Below are 22,722 nucleotides of genomic sequence, written 5' to 3' on the forward strand. Positions count from 1 at the left end.
ATTGCTTACATGTATATCTCTCCTATATCATGTCTTCTATCCTTACATAGCATCTAGACTAGTGCCGAATTTGTTGTAGTCATTTAATACATTTTATTGTTAAATTAAAGGCACTGGAATTCATTTTTATCCTTGTCGGTCTTTGGAATCTGGCCAAGGCAGTATAAATTATCTATATTTATAAACTCAGAATCTAGTAAGTGAGACATAGTGGGCACTCAGTGAAGTTTTGTTGAATAAATGAACATATTTAGGAGGGTTGGCCCTACCCTTAAATATCAACAACAGCAAAAACAAAAACAAAAATAAAAAAATTAATAACCCAATTTAACAATGTGCTAAGGACTTGAATAAACATTTTTTCACAGACAACATAAAAATTGCCAGCAGGTATACAAAAAGATGCTCAGTGTTGGTAATCACCAGGAAAACGCAAATTAAGACTACTTGACGAGATATCACCTTATATCTGGTATGGTGGCTTCTGTTAAACCAACAAACAAAGAGTTGGTGAGGATGTAGAGAAAGTAGAACCCATGTGCACAGGTGGTGAGAATGCAAAATGGTGCAGCTGCTATAGAAAACAGTATGGAGGTTCTTCAAAAAATTAAGTGATCTTACTTCTGGATATTTATCCAGAAGAACAGAAATCAGAATTTTTGGAGAGAGATTTACACTCCCATGTTCAATGTAGCACTATTCATAGCCAAGATGTGCAAACAACCTAAATGCTCATTGACAGATGAATTTATTAAAAATTGTGGTATATACATACAATGGAATATTACTCGGCTTTAAAAAAGAATAAAATCCTGTAATATGTGACAACAAAGATGAAGCTTGAATGAGGACATTATGCTAAGTGAAATAAGCCAGTCACAGAGGGACAAATACTGCATGATTCCACCTATATAAGGCACCTGAAATAGTGTAACTCACAGAAGAAAAGAATGGTGGTTGTCAGGGGGTTGGAGGAGGGAGAAATGGGGAATTGCTAATCAAGAGTTAACAAAATTTCAGTTCTGCAAAATGAATAAATTCTAGAGATCTGCTGTACAATGTTGTAACTACAGATAACAATACTTTACTATGCATTCAAAACTCTGCTAAGAGGGTAGATCTCGTGTTAACTCTACTTACCACAATAAAATAAAAAAATAATAATGATAAAGGAAGAAGACTTGCATACATTAGAGTATATTTATTTGGCTAGATGACCTTTTCCCAAGCCACCCATGAATTCTCCAGTCAGTTCTTCCTTCTTAGACAGACTGAAAATTAAAGAATAATAAAGTTGTACAGTTGGAAAAAAATAATATAATTCAAGGATCATAAGTATTACTTCAAGAAAAACTAATATGAATGTAAAAATCTTCTCTACTACACTTCTGGGTATCTCACTTAAAATTTAATTACTTCCTGTGTTAGGTGTATTTCAAAGACAAAAAGAAGATTTATTAAGACTGCAAATAAAATATTATGAAGAGAAAACAATGCTGCATTTTCCTGGGTGGAAGGTGATGGTGGTTTTTTCAGCGTTATTCTAATCTAATAAAGCCTAATTAATTTAGTTTGAGTATGTTTTCAAGAATAAATAGCCTCTAATTACAAATTTAAGGATTTAAGGCAAGATAGTGGAAAAAGATATAAAATGCCACAAAATCCTGGTGTCCTAAAGAAATTTTGAGAGTCTGTGATACCTGCTGCTTCTATTGCAAAGTCTTCAGCTACCTGGCTTGAGACAGAGTTGTTTTTTTATAAACATGATGTAAGTGCACACTCACACTCTTCCTGGGAATAATGATGTCCCTGTTTATGTGTTAAAGGCTTTGTTCATTTAGTCAACAACAAAAACATTCCAGGCCAGGAGTGCTTGCGTTTAGAGAGGTGCCATACTTTGTGGATGCCTCTAGGGGGCTCTTTAGATAATAAAATTCATGTTGCAGAAGCAGCATTTCCCTAAATGGTCCCTTAATGCCTCAAATCCCCAACTGTCTAATTTATATCCAAGGACAAGCTTACTTTCTTTAGGGCATAACCCATTATATTACAAAGTCGTTAAAATGGAAATAAATGTACAGAAATCTGTTTAAGTTAGCAAATTGTGGTAAGGTAAAATAATCCTATATAAACCACGGCCTAAAAAAAATAAAGAGTATATATGGAATTCAGCCTAAGAATATTACTGTGCAGAAATGATAATTAACCCAAGTCAACGTGCACATAGTGCTTTTCAGCATTTTGGCAAAAGAAAGAATTTTGCTATGAAAGCAGTACTCTAAAAATCAAATAAAAGGATATGAGACCTAGTGTTAAATTGTTATTAAAACACACAGGCATTTTACTTTAATGGTCACGGGCTTAGTTCCAACTATTTCAGAATCAAAAGCTTGGATAGTAAATATACTTCATTCCAAGACTGTAGCTGTCCCTAATTTGGTTTGTTAAGGAGATTATCCCTGGCTGTGTGTGTGCACGTGGCTTATCTGCCCTCAGTGCGATCAGATAAAAAGATCCTGACTTCCATCTCCAGAAAGAAGACCAAGCCCATCTAGGAGCTTGGAGAGAATTAAGAGTTTCTGTGGGATCTGTGTGCTCTGAGATGCTGAGACTCTACCTGTAAGCCTCAGAGCCCCTCCTGAGCTACTAAGTTGTACACTGTTTTACATTTTAACATTTCTAAACTCCACATTTGGGTTGCAATTGAAGTGCGTACTTATCCGGGTGACATGGCAGTGTTTAGTGATACATAAAATAACAGTGCACCACCATAGTCAATGATGTCAATAAATAAGGTGATTGAGGTGCTCTAGCTCAAAGACTCAAACTTTACTATGCATATGAAATCATCTGGGGATCTTATTAAAATGTAGATTCTGATTCAGTAAATCTGGGGAGGGGCGAGAGTCTTTTCATCTTTAATGAGCTCCCAGGTGATGCTCATGCTGCTGGTCCACAGACCACACCTTGTGTAGCAAATCTCTAAGTGGGCTAGGAGTTGTAGATGGGCTTTATTTCCTTTTAAACTACATAAAAACAACAGCTGTTAGTTGCACGCTCTTGTTTCATAATTTTTCCAATATGTGTTCTATGTAATTTTATATGACTATGTTTATTCATAAATAATAAACCAAAAACTATTAAATAATAAAGGTAATGAAGGATTGATTTCAATCCGTGATGACCGAAGCTAGGGAAGAAAATGTTAACAAATAAGAGCAATTTACTCTTTCAAACAAGCACTTAAGACTCAGGTAGAGACTCTGCTTGGTTAGAGGTGGTGAAGACAGGCAGAGAAGACAGTGGTTGTTTCCAAAAAGCAATATTAATTGGAATCTGATGATGACAATAATAACATTCTTAAAAACTAAAAGAATTACTTGTATTTGAACTATAAAGTGACTACTCCCAATTGGATCCTTAACAAGATACTCATATGTTTCTAAAAATTCTAAGTTTCTTAATTATCTTTATGAATTTTTGATGTATCAGCAGGTGGATGTCGTAATTTAGGATAACAAGAAGAAAGCACACTGAGCTTGGAGTTGATAAACAGAGGTTTCTCCTTCTGACTTCTTTTACGTATTAGGGATGCATCCTTGATAATGCTAAATCCATAACTTGTGATCTCCAAGTTAACTCAATTTCCTCACAAAGCTGTTACAACAGATAAATAAAATAACTTTTTAAATGAGATAATGTGTGCAAAATCTCATAAATTCATCTGCAATCAGGACAATCCTCATATTTGTAAGGTCAGTGCAAAATGAAAATGAGGAGACCCTGTTCAAAAGTTATTAAGAATTTCAAGATATTAAATAAGATATTAGATAAAGAGAGGGGCCTTTCTATGCGTGGGGCCTTGTGTGACTACACAGGTCATATGTCCATGAAAAGTCCTGTCTGCAATATAATTGTAGCTTATATTCACCATATTAGGAGAGTATTCACAGAGCTTATATTCTACCGACATGTTACAATATACCAGGCACTACTCTCAGTGCTTCAATTACATAGTCTCACTTAATCCTTTAGAAAGGAAAATATTAAAGCACAGAAACATTAAATATCTTGTCTCACGTCATATAACTAACCAAGTCTAGGGAGCCAGGGTTGGAATGCAGGTCTGTCTGATTCTAAAGCTGTTCATCTTAACTAATTTAATGTCACAAGTTCTGTACATGAGCTATTATCCCTATTTGATCCAAATTTAGAAACTTAGGCTCAGGAAAATAATTATATATTTGAAAGGCAATTCACTTATCATGACCTTGACTAGATGACCTATGTCAACTTAATCATCTTATGTCCCTGATATGTCACAAAGACCCTGGTACTCATACACAGTCATGCAGTACATATGAAACTGAACACTCAAGAGTCAACAATTTCTCTGTGCCCAGAATATTTACTCAACAAAGATAAAAATTTCATTTTCCTATTTTTCAAAATCACATGCTTCTGAATAAGAGAATTATTTTCATTTTAAAGTAATTAATTTTTTAAAAATGTATTTAAGTAGTGATGATTTTCCTGAAAAAAAAAATACCAATTACCATGCACAGAAAAGATTTTCTTGCAAATATAAGCACTTTGATCCAAAGAACTAAAGACAAGAGTATATCATCTTATAATAGAAATTAAGAAGAAATACAAAATCTTCATTTTGTTTTGGATGGATTTCAGATTTCTTAAAAATATGGCTCAAACTTGGTAAAGTAACAAACTTACATTTATATGAAGCTTTTTTTCCTTTTTCTTTGCAGTGTGTTTTATAATCCTTCATGTCATTTTATCTTTCCTATTCTTTTCCAATCCTGAGAGTGGAACTAATTTGGTGTGCTTTAATCCCATATAATATCATATTCAGCATAGAGCTGAGCGAAGAGAGACAAAGGGTAACTCAGATTACTTTATTACCTGCTCTTTGAAATCATTACCAATTTCCTCTGGCAGCCTCTGCTGTTTTTTCAGAGCAATTTTTCATATTTCACTTATGGAGCTTGTATTATAATTTTGTATTTCTTCATTTGGCTCTCCCTCCGGATCTCTGAATGTATTATCTATGTGTCCCAAGTGTCTAGCACAGAGCCTGGCACATCCTAGATATTGATTACTGTCAGCTCACTGAATGCACACATGCAAGTGTTAATGCATAAGCAAATGGAGCAATTTAAACAAGATATTCCAGTAGGTGCTGAAATTAAGAAGAAATGTTCAGTCTTAGACATTGTTCATTTCTGCTTTCTGCTAGGCTGAAAAATGTCATATTCTATAAAATGTATCAAGTCCTCAGAATTAAAATGTCACTGAACCCCCTACCAGACCATGTTATGCTAGCTTGATATTTGAAAGCACTACAATTTATTGTGCCAACTGCTGACACAGTTCCAGGCTATGGGGCATCTGCCGAAACCGATGGGAAATAAAAATCTGTGGGTCCCCTAAAAGAGAGAATGTTATGTTTAAAAAGCTGAACTCCAGACAAGAACTCACCAGATGCTTTGTGGACTAAAGAGCTGAATTCCAGTTCCTTGGGGATCTGAGCAGATGGGACTCCCTGAACCCAATCTCGAAGAGGAGTGTCTATGGCCAGGTGCCTGGATTCTGCCCCAATTGCTCATTTCTCTTGCCCCCCAAGGCTACGATGCACAGAAGTGAACTTAGCCTTAGCAATGTATAAAGCCAATACTTGATAGAAATTTAGAAAGTACTCCCAAATGTATTTTCTGTGCATCTTTGTGTATATGGTTGGCTACACAGTACAGCAAATAGTAGCAAGTATTATTTATGTATTTATGTCCTTAGAAGAGGGGGAGGGTGTGCAGGCTGCCAGAGTGGGGACAAGACTCACAGAAGTAACAGCTTACTACCAATTAGAACTGTGTGTGCGTTGGTGGGGGGTTCTGCTGAAAGCTCATATATAGCTAAGCATCTGAGAAATTTTTCCTGTTACTTCTCTCCCCTTCAGATCTTACCTTTTCTGACATCCTGGCAATCTGAGCCGTATTTTGGGTTTTCTTTTCCTCAAGACTCCTATGAAGCTCATTTCATCTAATTTTATCATTATAAAAATACAGAATGAAGAGAGATAAGTGAGATTGCACTATGACATGGGAAGCCGCATAGGGTTGCAGTTAGGGGCAAGGATTCTGTGGTCTGATTATTTGGGTTAGAATCTTGGCTTTGCTACTTAGCAATTGTTTTCCCCAGGTCAGTTACCTAACTTCTCCTGTCTCCATGTCTTCATTTGTCAAATAGGGATTGTATTAGCATGCACCTATTGTCATGCTCAAAGTATTTCCTTTGAATTTATAAAGCACTGAAAAATGATGGTGCATCACTCTATGTAATTTAATAACAAAAGCCATAGTAAAGATAAAATAACAGAAATTTACCAAAAATTGTTTTTTTCTTCTTCCTTGACTCCCTTGCTAATATGTTTGAAATACTGAATGTCAAATTATTTCACACAGTTTCATTAATTTATTTTCTAAAAGTAAATTGTTTTACCGTGTTCTTGATACCCTTAGGCACATGCCTATTGGGTAACTCATTGGATGTTGTATGAGGCATAAAACATGCTTAATACGTTGTTTTATTGCTCTGTAATATGCTGACTCTCTTTTTTTTTTTTTTTTTTTTGAGACAGAGTCTCGCTCTGTTGCCCGGGCTAGAGTGCCATGGCATCAGCCTAGCTCACAGCAACCTCAAACTCCTGGACTCAAGCGATCCTTCTGCCTCAGCCTCCCGAGTAGCTGGGACTACAGGCATGCACCACCATGCCCAGCTAATTTTTTCTATATATATATTTTAGCTGTCCAGATAATTTCTTTCTATTTTTAGTAGAGATGGGATCGCGCTCTTGCTCAGGCTGGTCTCGAACTTCTGAGCTCAAACAATCCACCTGCCTCGGCCTCCCAGAGTGCTAGGATTACAGGCGCGAGTTACCGCGCCCAGGATATGCTGACTCTCTTACCCTCTAGGGAGAGCTTTGCCTTTTTGTGTCCATTTGTATAGTGCTTAGAACGTTCATAGGCACAATTGGGCACCACCGAGTTTATATCATTGTTTGTTTGGATGCTCTGACTCAGGCAATGTGCTCTACTAGCAGGGGCATCAACTCAGGGATGGAAATCAAGGTCAGGGTCCAATCCTCCCACTCATAGCCATGAATTCTGATGAAGTCGCAAGACTTTACTTGCATAACAAAACTATTAGTATTATTACCTCACCTAGTTCTTGGGAAGATCCCTAAAAGGAAAAGGGGATTTCTGTGGTCTGCTATTCCATACATGAGAGGAGGCAAGGGGAATCAGCCTCTGTTTGCATTTTAGTGCTGACCCTTTAGTACAGCAGAAGAGTTGAAATACATTTCAGTATTTCCAAGATCTGGAAGAAACGAGGCTGGTCCTATAATAAATCAGGTTAATGGCATATAAGAATTTGTCATAACATACTCCATCATGTTTTCTTGTTAAAGCTTTAAAAGCAAATCTACCATCATCCATGTTTTAAATCAGGTGCAGAAAATTTATTTTCTATCTAGACCTGAACTTCTGCCTAAAACACTATAGGCCCATTTGTTTACACTCCAGATAGGCTAAACCATACTTTCTCTCAGTCACTAAGCCAAGATTCTGCCTCTAGGAAGGCAGCCCAGAGAAAGTAGAGAATTGTCATTCGGCCCTAGGGCATCCTCTCTAGTGCTTGCTAAGACAGAACAGAGTGGCCAAAGAACTTAGCCTAAATACATACTATAATTATTACAAGAATATGGCTATTCTATAAGTCAGCTCATTTCAGCTAAAACAACAAAACAGCATACTATATAGTGAATATCTGTTCCTGCATCAAACAATTTTAATATGAAAGTTAGGCTGTAGCCATAATCAGTTAGCTGGTCAAAAATTGAGCCACCTCTCTGTATTAGCCAGGACAATGTGTACGTCCTTGTGTTAAGGGGATTCCTTTTTGTTTTCTCATAGGCTATTAACCTTGTGGGCATTAGCAAAAACCTATCTTAAAATGGTTCATTCAAGTGAAAATATATTACCACACAAAATCAAGGTAGGATTATCCAGTTACATAATAATATGATAAGTAAAAATATGTGGATCTGTATGGAAAATGTTACAGAAAAGTGAAGTGGGGAAGAAAAAGCAATTCTCTTCCCTAAAGAGTGAATGAGGCATGTGGAAAAGTCAATGTAAACAAATTGTAAAATGCTACCAACCAATATACTGACTGTGACAACATAATAAGAAAAGAAAAATAGTTAGTCAGGGACTTCAACAAGAAAGAGTCTAGAGGAAATAAAAACCCAGGGAGAGATTGTTTGGAGCCCCTGTGAGGAGGTCCCTGGCAATGAAAGAAGTCCTCCCTTTCTCCATATGGCATGATTTACAGATGTCACTGAAGATCTCTTTATCCTCCAAGTTCCTGCCAGGTCAATTTCTCCATCAGGTCACACAGTCTTTTATTTCACAAAGCCTTAAAATTGGAAAATGACCTAAAATGCAAATTCTGCCAGGGGTTTTTGTTCTTACGTGTAAATTGCAGGTACTCTATTCCTCTCTGAGCAAAGAGAACAGCACATTTGAGGACCCAAATTTGGTAAGCTGGGTCTACTACAGAAGGGGATAAATTGAGAAGCTTTCACAATTTCTAAAGTTTTCTGTTGTCCAAAAGAGAAAAAGAAAAGATTAAGGGGCATTTGCACAAAAGAAATATAATACTTCACCTGTTTCCCAGTATTGATACTTGTACACAGTGGGGTGGCCATTGCATATGGCAGAGGGGGCCATCCTGATTACATTTAAAAAGCAACCATTTTTTTTCCACAGAGGGGTAAAATGCTCACATAAGATATGATATTTTCTGAACCTTATCCACCTTATAGCATCTTCCAGATTTTTAGTGATAAATGTTTCTAAGTGTAATTAAAGGCTGAGCTGATCTAATTAGGTTGATGAAATTTACAGTAGGGATTTAATTCCCCATCCTAGCACTTCACTCAATTTTCTTTTTCTCTAGAATACTTCCTTAGGCTCAATCCTAGCAACTTTTAGTGGCAGCATTCCAAATTACCTCACACAGGCTGCATGTCTCTACTCCACGGATTGTAAAACTCCCAGCAGGTACATATGACTAAAAACAAACCTCAAATGAAGGATTCTAGGTTGTTTTATTGAACACACAGTCCTTTCCTACCTCTTCAGTTTCATTTCCTTACTAACAAACTGTGCTAAATAATTTTTACCATGCAGGATGGAAATAGGTGTTTCAAAGCATTTTGGAGGCAAAAAGAGACTAAGAAATACATAATAGCAGGAACTGATATTAAGGAAAGATTAATAAGGGAGCAGCATGACCTTTCCTGGAAGTCACTTACTACAGAAGCTCTCATGGTCAAAACACTGGGATAAAAACACATATTAGTGAGATTTTTCATCTATCTTTGAAGATTTTAAAAAATATCTCTAATGAGCACCTGAGCAGTTATCTATGACACTTTTATGCAGGAAAATGTTTCCCAAGTGCTCTAAAGTGAATGGGCAAGGCTGTAGCTATCCTCAAACAGACTCCAGGCGTATCACTCAGACACCATAATTTCTCTTTCTGCAGTGTTTTCTAACTTCCTCTTCTACTGTAGCAGTCACTCAAAAACTGCTTATTAGAAGAACTAAATTAAATTTAAAGTAATCAAAAATTCTTAAGCAACATATATTTCAACTTTTACTCAACATTATCAAAAATGGACAGTATATGAACAAGGGTTTCTGTCAAACCATGGTTACCATTGCTTTAGCAAAAATCAGATTTGAAAAACATATTTTTAATGACCTATTATTATCCTCTAGGACTTTCATAGATATGGACCCTATATAGAGGAACTCATTATTTACAACTTTTCCTTTAACTTTTCTCAAATTTATATCCATGAAAATCATTTTTGGTGAGCTCATTTTCCAAAGACTTTTTGATTTATTTATGATGAAAGTATAAATTTTTTAAAAACACTTTTATCTCTCTATTTGAAACTTCTGGTCATTCAAAGTTTCTTCTCATTTCACACAAAGTATTATATGACGTTCAAGATAGATTTTGCCAAATTATTTTTAACTAATTTTATTTTATTTTTATTTGCTAATCACATAAAAAAGTAACTTTCTTATTGAGGGTTAGTTGCTCTACATGCCAGCAAGGTCTCATTTCAAGTAGACATTATCAAATACCACATAGTGAAAGATCTAAGTTGCTTCTAAAGAGCATTAGATTATAGGTTGTTTCAATATGTAGAGCAATTTTCTTTTTTTATTTTAATCTTTAAAGAATAAAAATGTGAATTAGTGAGAGTGGTAGGCCATTTCTATTTTTGTACCATGAGTGCCATTGTTTACAATGAAACAGAGCTAACCATTGAAGTATCATATTTCACCTGAGAGGATTCTATGTTCTAATCCTGCCTTACACCTTCATTGCTCTTAGTCAAATAACTCCTCTAGGTCTGTTTCCCATTTCTAAAATAAGGAGATTGGTCTCGGAGAATGATTTTCAGGATCCTTCCTCTTCTAACTCTCTAAAATCTCTTCTCTGACCTCAGACAAGGTGTTATTAGAATCTCCTTCAGGACTGGTTATCTATCCTAAGAGGGATTACACACCAAATTGAAATAAAAAATATTATGAGCCAATAAATGAAATCATAATTAAAATTTCATACATGCAATATGCTTCAGGCCAAGAAGTCTAAGATACAACTTAGGAAAATTTACATAGGCTTATTGTTAAAAGAGATTCTATGAGAAGAACATGGGCATATTTCTCTCTTTGCAGTAACTGTACAAAGCCGACCTATTTGAAATAAGGAGATTTAATTCAAAATCCATGATACTTTGTCACTATTTCATTTCAGAAGTAGGAAGAGCAGGGCATTCTAAATAGCAGTTCAGACATGGATGGAAACTATGAACTATTAAAAGGCCCCAGTTGAGGTATGTTTTGATTTATGGACTGTGTCTGTATCCATCCACCATCTAGTGTGCCGGAGGAAATAAAGTGAAAAAGATTACACAAATCGAGAAAAAAGTGGCAGTGCTTGCTCCAAACACATACTCTAGGTTGTGGAAAGGAGAGAAGTGGGAAGTGCCCAATCACTAAAGAAGAGTGATTTGTACCCCAACCCTATAGAGACAATAAGATGACTGAATCTTCCTTTTATGGACTTACTAGCTGTAAACTAAATGTCACTTGGAAGACCACCTGATATTTTTTTGCTATTGTGGGTTTTGTGGTTGAAAGGCCAATATAGTCTATGGCCATACCACCCTGAATGTGCCTGATCTCATCTAAAAGGCCAATATAAAAAGAGATGAATAATTTAATCAAGTCCCATTTATTGATCTTTATTGTTGCTGTGACTTCCATTGGAGTCATCCTCATAAATTCTATGCCTAGGCCAATGTCTAGAAGAGTTTTTCCAACATTTTCTTCTAGAATTCTTATGGTTTCATGCCTTATATTTAAGTCCTTTATCTATCTTGAATTAATTTTGGTGAGTGGTGAGAGATATGTATCCTGTTTCATTCTTCTGCACATGGCTATCCAATTTTCCCAGCACCATTTACTGAATAGGGATTCTTTTCTGCAGTATATATTGTTGTCTGCTTTGCCAAAGATCAGTTGGCTGTATTTGGATGGTTTTATATGTGGATTTTCTCTTCTGTTCTATTGGTCTGTGTCTCTATTTTTGTGTCAATACTATGCTGTTTTGGTTATTATAGCCTTGTAATATTGTTTAAAGTCTGGTAATATGATGCCTCCCAATTTGTTCCTTTTGTGTAAGATTGCTTTGGTTATTTGTGCTCTTTTGTGGTTCCACACAAAGTGTAGAATTATTTTTTCTAGATCTGTAAAATATGATATTGGTATTTTGATGGGGACTGCACTGAATCTGTAAAACACTTTGGGTATGACAGACATTGTAACAATGTTGATTCCACCAACCCATGAGCATGATATGTTTTTCCACTTGTTTGTATCATCTGTGATTTCTCTCCTCAGTGTCTCATAGTTCTCTTTGTAGAGATCTTTCACCTCCTTGGTTAAGTATATGCCTGGGTATTTTATTTTCTTTGTAGCAATTGTGAATGGTATTAAGTCTTTGATTTGACTCTCAGCTTAAGTGTTACTGGCATACAGGAATGCTACTGATTTGTATACATTTATTTTGTAATCTGAGACTTTCCTGAATTCATTTATCAATTCCAGGAGTCGCTTGGCAGAATCTTTGGGGTTTTCTAGATATAAGATCATTTCATCTGCAAAAAGCAATAGTTTGACCTCCTCTTTCCCAATTTGGATACTCTTAATTTCTTTCTCTTGCCTGATTTCTCTGGCTAGGACTTCCAGCTTTATGTGGAATAGAAGTGGTGAGAGTGGGCATCCTTGTCTTGTTCCAGTTCTTAGTGGGAATGATTTCAACTTTTCCCCATTCAGTATAATGCTGGCTATGGATTTGTCATATGTGGCTTTTATAATTTTAAGATACATTCCTTCTAAGCGTAGTTATGTTGTGGGCTTTTATCATGAAAGGGTCCTGAATTTTGTCAAATGTTTTTTCTGCATCTATTGAGATGATCATATGATCTTTGTTTTTGCTTCTGTTTATGTGGTGAATCACATTTATTGATTTATATATGCTGAACCATCCTTGCATCCCTGGGATGAAGCCCACTTGGTAATGGTCTATTGTTTGTTTTATATGCTGTTGAATTTCATTTGCTACTATTTTATTAAGGATTTTTGCACCTATATTCATAAGGGATATTGGGCTATAGTTCTCTTTTCTTGTTATGTTCTTTCCTTGTGTTGGTATTACAGTGATATTGGCTTTATAGAATGAATTGAGGAAGATTCCATCCTTTTCAATATTGTGTAATAATTTTTGCAGAATGGGTACCAACTCTTCTTTGTAGGTCTGGTGAAATCTGGCTGCGATTCCATCTGGTCTGGGGCTTTTTTTCGTTGGAAGATTTTTTATTGCTGTTTCAATCTTGCTCATTTTTGGTCTATTCAGGAGTTCTATTTCTTCCTAATTGAATCGTGGGAGGTTGTGTTTCCAGAAATTTGTCCATTTCCTCTACATTTTTGAGTTTATGTGCATAGAGATTTTCATAGTATTCACAGATGATATTTTATATTTTTGTGGTATCAGTTGTAATATCTCCTTTTTCATTTCTGAATGAGCTAATTTGAGTCCTTTCTTTTCTATTCCTGGTTAATCTAGCAGGAGGTATAAAAGCTTCTGCACAGCCAAGGGAATAATTAACAGAGCAAACAGACAACCTACAGAATGGGAAAAAATATTCACAAGCTATATATCCAACAAAAGACTAATAACCAGAATCTACAAAGAACTCAAGCAAAGCAGCATGAAAAAATCAAACGGCCCCATTAAAAAGTGGGCAAAAGACATGAACAGAAGCTTCTCAAAAGAAAATAGACAAATGGCCAATAAACATATGAAAAAATGCTCAATCTCATTAATCATCAGGGAAGTGCAAATCAAAACAACAATGAGATATCACCTTACCCCATAGAGAATGGCTTTTATTAAAAAGTCCAAATACAATAGATGCTGGAGTGGATGCAAAGAGAAAGAAACGCTTATACACTCTTGGTGGGACTGTAAATTAGTACAACCTCTGTGGAAAACAGTATGGAGATTCCTCAAAGAACTAAAAGTCAACCTACTATTAGATCCAGCAATCCCACTACTGTATATTTATCCAAAGGAAAAGAAGTCATTTTATCAAAAAGATACCTGAACTCAAATGTTTATAGCAGCACAATTCATAATTGCAAAGATGTATAATCTACCCAAATGCCCATCAATTCATTAATGGATTAACAAATGTGGTATATGTGTACCATGGAATACTACTCAGCCATGAAGAAGAATGATTCAATGCATTTTGCAACAATTTGTATGGGACTGGAGACCATTATCCTAAGTGAAGTATCTCAAGAACGGAAAACAAACACCATATCTATTCACTATTAAATTGGAACTAATTTAGGAGCACATATGTGCATAGAGGGAAGTAAATCTCAAAGGAAATCAAGTAGGGAGAAGGGGAGTTGGAGGATTGGGTGAAAACCTACCTAATGGGTACAATGAACACTATTTGAGTAATGGGCACACTTTTAACCCTGACTTGAGCATTACAAAAGCGATTCATGTAATAAAAAACATTTGTACCCCCATAATACTTTGAAATAAAAAAAAGAGATGGTACTAAGGTACAACTCATAAATTTTTAAGCATTAAAGATGTGAATCTGAACCATGATTGAATTTGAAACTGTCATTTCAAATTAAAGCAATTACCTGCAGTTTTATATACACAAGAAGTTGTCTTGCCATGCAGAATTGTTAGAAGACCATGTGTCTCAGCTGAACTCAGGTATTCACTGCAGAAATCCTCATTTTTTTTTTTTACAGGATGCCCCAAAAAGCTCTTTAGCCAGATTCTCATTTCTTCTAGAGATCCTTGAATTTCTGTTTTTATTTTATTTTTTTTCTAGTCTATAGTAGGATTAAATTTCTATATATAAAGCAGGGAACAGGGGCTGACTGTAGGTTGGCTTGGTTCAAAGTGAAGGCAAAATAGATGGTATAGGTGACTGGGGGTATGGTTCTAGCTCCTCCACTACCCATCACCAGAGTTTCCGAAATCTTATAAAATCTAATTATGTTTTTACCATACTTCTCCCTAACCTAATATACTTTCTTCATCCCTTGTCTGTCTAAATCAGCCATTCTTGGAGACTCTCACATTCTAACTCTTCTGTGTATCTTCCTTGTCTATTAGAAGTCTCACTCATCTCACCCTTTTTAAAACTCAGATGGGTATAACTGTGCCATACAATGTAATACTTCATTCCTCACAGTTTATCATACATTTATAAAAATTATTTTCGTTTGTAATGAATTTGCAAGTTTCTACAATCTTTTAAGGACCCTAACAAACATTTCTGTTGAGACAAAGTGTATTATGATAGTTTAAGAGCATAAAATATTCTGAAATCAGATTTTCTTGATTAAAATTTAGCTGTGTGATGTTCCTCAAGAAACTTACCTGCTTTGAACCTCAGTTTCTTTGTTTGAAAATGCAGGTAATAAAATTAATACCTAGATTGTGAGGATCCCTTAAGATAGCATTGGGCACAAAATAAGGGCTCTGGCAATGTTAGTACTATAGAAATAATAATAAAAAGGCACTTTTTATTATTATTAGTTTATTATTCTCTACAGAGCTTAATGCAGATCTGGATCATACTACATATTTGTAACGAATAAAAGTCATTCTCTGAGAGGCAATCAATCACTTCTTTGTGCTCACCACAAAGCATGGGTAGATTCAGCCTTTCAGAGCTGCATTTCCTTGTATTTGTTAAAACTATAGCATTTTAAAATCCTCCTTAGGACTTTCCACATACTGGGAAATGAAATATCCAGTATGTTCACGTAAATGGAAGGCAGACAAGGATAATATAGCAGTGATTGGTTTTACTGATGCTTACCTGAATCTAGTTTATATGATTAAAATATTTACTTTAGAATAAATTACAGTACATCACTGCTTACCAACAGCATCTATGGCTAACAAATAGTAAATTCAAGTTTATTCACCTTTGTAATTTAGAAATCTACACCATTAAATTGCAGTCATACACTGTAAGAAAAACCTCTGGTTTTATTAGCCAGAAGAAATTGGATTGTATCTGAATGAAAATAAAGATAGCTTTTATGGACAATATTCATAAAAATTAGAATTCAAGGACTTTCTTTCTTTCCTTACACCCCAACAAACTCCAGTCCTATATACGGTTATAACAGACAATGACAGCTGAGAATGACGAAAGAAATTATTAATATCTTTTTGTCTGATAATATTGCTCATACAAATACTGAGTAAACTCACCAGATCACAAATGAAACAGCTTTACTTCCTTCAGAACATATTAAAAATATAGGGACAAAATTATTTCATTATATACTCGTTTTGTTTTCAGTTTTTGTTTTGTTTTGTTTTTTGTTTTATGTAGTTGCTCTTTCTCTTGTAGCCTAATTTTTTTCTTCTTTATTTTCCTTTAATGCTCAAGCAAGTCACCACTATATACATAACGCCTAAGGCATGTACGTAGAAATGAGCAAGTCATTTAGCTTAAGTTTAGACTTGATACCTCTTTTTGTGTGACTTGCTTTTATAGCTATACACAACTTTTCATGCAAAGCTCAACTGTGAATTACTTATAGACTAGTAAAGAAGAGGAACTTAATTTTTTCATAATGCTCTATGAGTTGCCCCCCTTTCTCCAATCCTACGTAAACAGCAGTAGAATATTGAATTTAAGATTGTGCCATTTGACTCTGGAAACATCAGGTCTTCAGCAAAAGTGCTTTCAGTCTGGATCTGAAATGATGAGATCATGAATTAGGAATGATTCCGGTGACAGTGATATTTACCTCTTTGAGACAGCCCATAAAGTTGTTACTGACTGGTGACCCTGGAAGGTCGGCTGTGCTGGGACTGCCTCCAACATAGAAAAAGTCATCAGACCCCAGCATGGTATAATCTTCTTGTGTGTAGCCCGTTGTGGTAAGAATCCCATCCACTGATATTGTCACCTAGATAACAAAGCACAGGGAAAGGACACGCTATACTCAGACCTAGGTACTGTAATCCTGGGATATGCCTGTTTTGTGTTTTGTTTTGTTTTATTTTTTTGTTTTGCTTTTTGCTTTTTTTTTTTTTTCTGTTTGTTTGGTTTTTATTTTTAGACCTATGGCGGAACCCATTTTCATGTCTGTTTGAGGTTTATTCTTAGACTCTATTCAACTAGCCCTAAGAGATCTAAACTAGTTAGAGAGTTAACTGATTATTGAACTAGTGTCAGCATCATCCCTACTGCAACTCAAAAGTTACTTAGCAGACACAAAAATGGTGTTAGTAAAATGCTTCCTAGGTTAGTTTTGCTGGTGTACATATTAGTAAAGTTTAGTCGTCTGTTATTAACTAATCACAACGTGCACCTTGTTAACATAAAAGGCGCAAGCTTTTTCCAGCAACATCACTATTTGCACTATTGAGCAGCAATTGTTCAGCATGCAAGTGCCTAAGTCCATGCCAAAGGAGGAGAAAAGGCAAAACAACCAGTAGAAGCGCCACACGCTGATGTGCACATGCAAGAGGTACAGAACAGTTCAGAAAGGAAAGGAAAGAAAACAGGGAGAACCAAAGGGAAAAACAAAAAACAAACAAACAAACAAAAAACTGCTTGTGATGACGTAAAGATGAGTGGGTGTGGCATCTCCAACATTCCCAAATCAAGTTTCCATGCCATGCATCATGAATGGTTAGAGACTGGCTGAGCCTGCGGTCAGTCCGGCCAGCCACCATTTTGTCTTATCCCGTGTTAACCACAGCTGGATGCAAACGTTCGAAACGTTAACGATGCCCCTACAGGTGAGTTGGAAAACAGAAGTTGACAGGAACAGGTAAAAAATAAGAAGGTCAACAACAGATGAAAAGAAGGAGGTCAAAGTAAGCAGAAGAGTACCAACCGCAGTTCCTCTTTTGTTAATGATGTCTACAGTTAAAAGAAAGAAAGAAAACACACGGCAAACCCAAAATAAGAAACAATTAGAATGATATCTACCGAACAATGTAGTTTGTTTACCATAGCGTGTCCAATGCCTGAGTGCTTTGTGGAGAAGGGGGGAGAAAGGAAATTAAAAACTGTGAACAGAATAACGATCGTTACTTAAAAAATATGATGGTCTCTACCATGTTAGTACATTTTTTTGATTCAGGTAACGGTTAGTAGAATGAAACATTCCATGAATGACATGTTAGTTATTAAGCATGTTAGTAACATAGAAAAAGGGCAAAAAAATTTTACAAGAAAAAAGCAGACTAACAAGTAGGCCTCCCACAAAGGTAATATTTTTCCTGCCATTATTGTTCATAACTTGCTACTAGACAGAAACAGACACATGGCAATGTTCCCTTTGTCTTCCTGAGCACATCTGAGAGACATTTTAAAAGTCTAAACGGGATTCAAAGGCCTAAAGCTCATAAGCTGACCACTGCCGCCCTATGCCCATAGTTGATCCCTCCTCCACCCGGCCCACCCCAGCCCCAGCAAATTAGTAGGAATCAGTTGGCATTGCCCTACTACTCAATTTTACAGCATACAAGGACTCCTCCTCAACTTCAAAACTTCCTTCGGTCATATTGATGGACTTTAGGGTCACAGTTTACTGCAATGAAACAAAGCAAAGATCCTGACACATAGAATGAGTAGAATGGATTTGTGTTTAATCTGTCCTGCTACACATGCACCCCGGCTGTACAACTACAGTTTCCTTTGTGCTACCAATTCGCAGTTTGGTTTGTAACCTGAGCAAAGGCAAATCTAGAAAGTGGGCTCCTCAAGCCCCCACCCTTCCTTCTGTGCTTCTCTCAAATGAGCCTCCGGTCTCTTGGTGAGCATCTGAGAGAAAAAAATAAAAAAGGAAAACCAAGGAGACAGACTTATAGAAAATCCATGATCTACAGCTATCCTGATGGTGGGCGACCCTCTCCCACGGCCATCGTGAAGCATGCAGGGCCCCTCTCATGTCAATAAGGTGTCTGAAAGGTATTTGGGGTTTTCAAGAATCTTTCGGTTTTACTTGTCTGCCTTAGACTAAATCTTCACTCCTAAAGCTCCTTTTTGCTTCTCTAGCTCAGATAACTTAAGCCATTCAGAAGCAGGAAAGAAAAGGTTAGACCGTTAACAGCTCTGAAAGAGAGGGCTGTTTTAGTAAAGGAAAATCAGAGAAAATCCGGTCATTGTGAAACTGTTCAGAGAAACAACAAATATGTTAAGGATATTAGTTTGAGATCAACAGGTATGGCAAAAAAATTAGTCACTGTCAACACTTAACAAAATGATACATTGTATTGCAAAATTTCAAATAATCAAAACATAATATTCAATAAGGATAATCTATTCACTTTCATCTATATATATATATATATACTGTAATAATATGTATATGTGGACCCATAGATTTAGTAAGTAATCAATATTTTCCTAGTATATAGTCTCTTTCAAGAATGTTTTAAAAAGACAATCAAATAGAAATGGGCAACTAGAAGATGAACTGGCCTTTCCACAGTCATTTGGGATTTAACTTAAAGTATCTGTGCTAAAATAAAATTATCTTTGTGAACAGACTCTTCAGGAGATACGAAAGCCTCCAAAGTCATATTTTCCCCTCAGGGACTTTTCTTGTCCCCATTTTGGGGTGGGCGGTGAGGAAGGAAGTAGGGATTGATACAATCCCAAATCACATTGCGTTTTTGACTACAAAAAAGGAACTGTGATTTAATGACCCCAATGTGCATGCTTCCAAATGATCACCATGAAAACTATAATTTAAAATTAAACAAACAAAAAACCAAAAACACAACAAAATCAACACACATCACAGGAAGGGCAGGTCGTAGGGATACCCTTGCAGCCCTCTGGGAAAGTGCCATATGTCGCTGTATCAAAATAGCCTTTGGGTCCCCAGAACTTTCTAGATATGCCCCTGCTCAAGTATGGCAGGAAGATTCATCTCAGAAGAAGAAAAAGCTAATTTGCAAGCGACTCTGAGGAGCCCTGTATCATGTTGTTAGAGTTTTCAAGGACCACACACATAGCTGTAGCGAGAAACAAAGCCAGTTACTCTCTTATCCACTGCGCTGTTACCTGACGCAGATTCCTGGTGACTTTCACATCATGCCAGGCATTATCATTAAACTTTCCATTCACGGGCTCCACTAGTGCTTCAAAGGCCCCTGATCCCAAATTAATGACCAGAGAGACAGCTCCATTTTTCAGGGCAAGATTGACATAATCAGCTGATTTCCCAGTGTGAAGCATCAGTCCATTCCTCTGAAGGGTTTTAAAGGATAGAGTTATTTCATCACTGCTGCTTTGAATGGGGTTTTGAGACAAGTCGTAGCAGAAGTATTCAGATCCCTTGAAAGTTGCAATATATTCTTCTTTTCCTAGAGGAAAACAGATAGATACACGCATAAGTAAAAAAAATATATTATGCAAATCAACAGATCTTAACAGAAACAATAATCAGGCCCCAAATTAACTCTTTGTCTAATTAACATTCATGACAAGAACACTGTCAGAGTCAAACAATACTGTAGGTGGCAGTATATTTTTAATAAACCTTCGCAGCTATTGGACCATCAACTACAGTAGCTAAAGCTGACAGTCTTGAAAATTCAATTAATTTTTAAGTATCGCTGCAAGAGCTCTGATCAGAGAAAGTAGCTCTGTGATGTCTCCAGGGCAGGAATCAGGTATCATAAATTGCATATTGGATGGTTCCACTCTGCTGGCAACAATGGATTCCAACATGTTTGCAACATTCTTTCCATCCAACTGAGGCATTATTTTAATTTTCAGTAAGACATTTATATTCAAAGATTTTTCTCAATGAAGAGCCAAATATTTTCATCACTGAGAGACCATAACAAATTATATGGTAAGGGGAAAAAGAAAGAAGAAAAACAGAGAATCTGGTCTGGGATTAAACAGAACTCCTCCAGAGCATGTGCATTTTCTCCCCTGGACGGAGGGAGTAGTGATAGAAAGACTAATCGAGTCTGCTGGATCATTGATTCATCCCCTGGTCTCATCAAGCAGATGGCAGGGCTGGCTTTTATGAGACTGGTAAGAATTCCAGCACATCATCATGGGTACAGCATGTAAATGAAGTCTCTCAATATTTTCTATATATCTCAGTCTTTGCCAGATTTAGGAGTAACAATGTGGATCCTACAAGATGCTAGACTGATCTAACAGAAATGTGGCTATTTGGAAAAAGCAGTCTTCTCCCACTGATGAAGTGAGTCTAACCAAAGGAAGAGTGTAATCCAAAAGCTCCCTTGACTCCTAGGCAATGGTGATACTGTGCCAAGGAAAATGAGACAGCTTCTGATAAATTACAAACATAGAATTATTAATATAAGTAGTACTGGAGAAACATAACACCACTGGTAATATAGTATCATTACTATGCTCACTGGAGGGTTCATATACCAGCAGGCTTTACACTCTTCCCCTGTAATAGGTTTTTAATTCAGGACTATTTCCATTTGATTGTCAAATAATTCACGTCCTGGAAGCAGAACTCAAATCAAAGTTTCAACTCATCAGTGCCAGATGACCTGACTCCCTGGATGCAGAAAATACCATAAGTGGCTGTAGATAGTCAACCCAAGGCACTTAGTACGACAGTGAACACCTAGGGATTGAGCCCTGGAATAACAGTCACTGACTCCAAGTAAATTATCAGCGAAGACTAGCAATGAGGCCAAATCGATCATATTGTGAATAAGAGAGGAAGGGCAAACCAGTCCATACTGGTGGGTCCCTCCCAAACATGCAAAATATTGGCTGAGCACTTCCCAAGGGCTAAGCCCAGTACTAGCTTTTAGTGATAGTGAAATGAACAAAGCTGACCTAATTACAGTCCATGTGTCTGCTTTCCTGGTCAGTGCAACATGGCAAGTGGTTCAATACTGGACACCAACAAAACTAAAAATTACTGTTCTTCTGGGAGGAAAAAAAGACGTGGACCAAAATATGAGTTTACATCATAGCTTAGCCACCAGCTGTCACGAGGGCAATTATACACCTCTTTAAATCTCACTTTCTGAAAGTGGTTAGTGATACCAATCTTTCAGAATGGGTATGAGGATAAAATGAGATGTCAGTGCAAGCATCTGGTAAAGTTGTTGAGTTGGTGAGAAATGGTAGATGCCTTTTTCCTTGCCTGCCTTATGTGATGAATATGATAAATGAGCTAAAACAACATGTACCATATTGAATTGTAAAATCTAGAATATTCTAAGATAAGAAAGAGCACAAGAATTTCCATTTTCAACATTTCTATTCAATTTTGTCCCTGAAATTGTAGCTAATGTAGGAAGACAAGAAAAATCTATGAACATTATAAAGATTATAAGTGAAGAAAATAATGTCATAGTGGCAAATATGATTGTATTATATAGATTGAAAGACTAAAATGATCTACAAAAATAATTTCGCTTAATAAAATATTTTAGACAGATTGCAGTGTTCTATTTATTAGGGACAATCAATGTTTTAACATATATACATAGTTCTATAGATTCAATAAAATTATAATAAAAATCTCAATGAATTTTTTCAAATGAATGCGAAAAGCTGATTGTTCGCATTCTATGGGAAAAAGAGTGAGCCCAAAATACCCAAGATATACTAGACAAAGCAGATGAAGCAACTTCGACTATGTTAAGATGGACATGTATTAGAAAATTATGGTAATTAAGAGAATGTCTTAAGATAGATAAAAGGAGGAAATAAATATAACCAAAATTAAAATACTCCTAAGCCTGTATGAAAACAACTTATATTAAGTCAGGCACTACAGATAAGTAAGCAAAAGATAGATTAGTCATTAAATGATGCTGGTATAACTGGTTATCGATATGAAAAAAGTGAAATTGAATCTTTACATCATATTGTTCACAAAAATCAATTCTACACGATTAAGAATTTAATTTTGAGAGATGAATCTGTAAAAAATTTTGTAAAACAAGAAATTATGGCTC

The 22,722-nt window shown here is 36.1% G+C and overlaps 1 protein-coding gene across 14 annotated transcripts in view; it reads right to left on the minus strand.

The window, feature by feature from the left end:
• NRXN1 (neurexin 1) overlaps positions 1-22,722 on the minus strand; it is a 1,034,155-nt gene that overhangs the window by 641,310 nt on the left and 370,123 nt on the right. For 6 of the 14 annotated variants that reach the window (XM_045549570.1, XM_045549572.1, XM_045549574.1 and 3 more), the window contains 3 exons: positions 19,814-20,115; positions 17,750-17,773; positions 16,536-16,697 (listed from right to left, as the gene is read on the minus strand). In XM_045549570.1, the coding sequence (XP_045405526.1) occupies positions 16,536-16,697; positions 17,750-17,773; positions 19,814-20,115 (488 nt within the window). Of the gene's footprint in view, positions 1-16,535; positions 16,698-17,728; positions 17,774-19,813; positions 20,116-22,722 lie in introns of all 14 variants that reach the window. The other 8 variants (XM_045549583.1, XM_045549582.1, XM_045549581.1 and 5 more) reach the window with 2 other exon arrangements.

Source organism: Lemur catta, chromosome 4 (assembly GCF_020740605.2).
Source record: "Lemur catta isolate mLemCat1 chromosome 4, mLemCat1.pri, whole genome shotgun sequence".
In the NCBI taxonomy this organism is placed as follows: Eukaryota; Metazoa; Chordata; class Mammalia; order Primates; family Lemuridae; genus Lemur; species Lemur catta.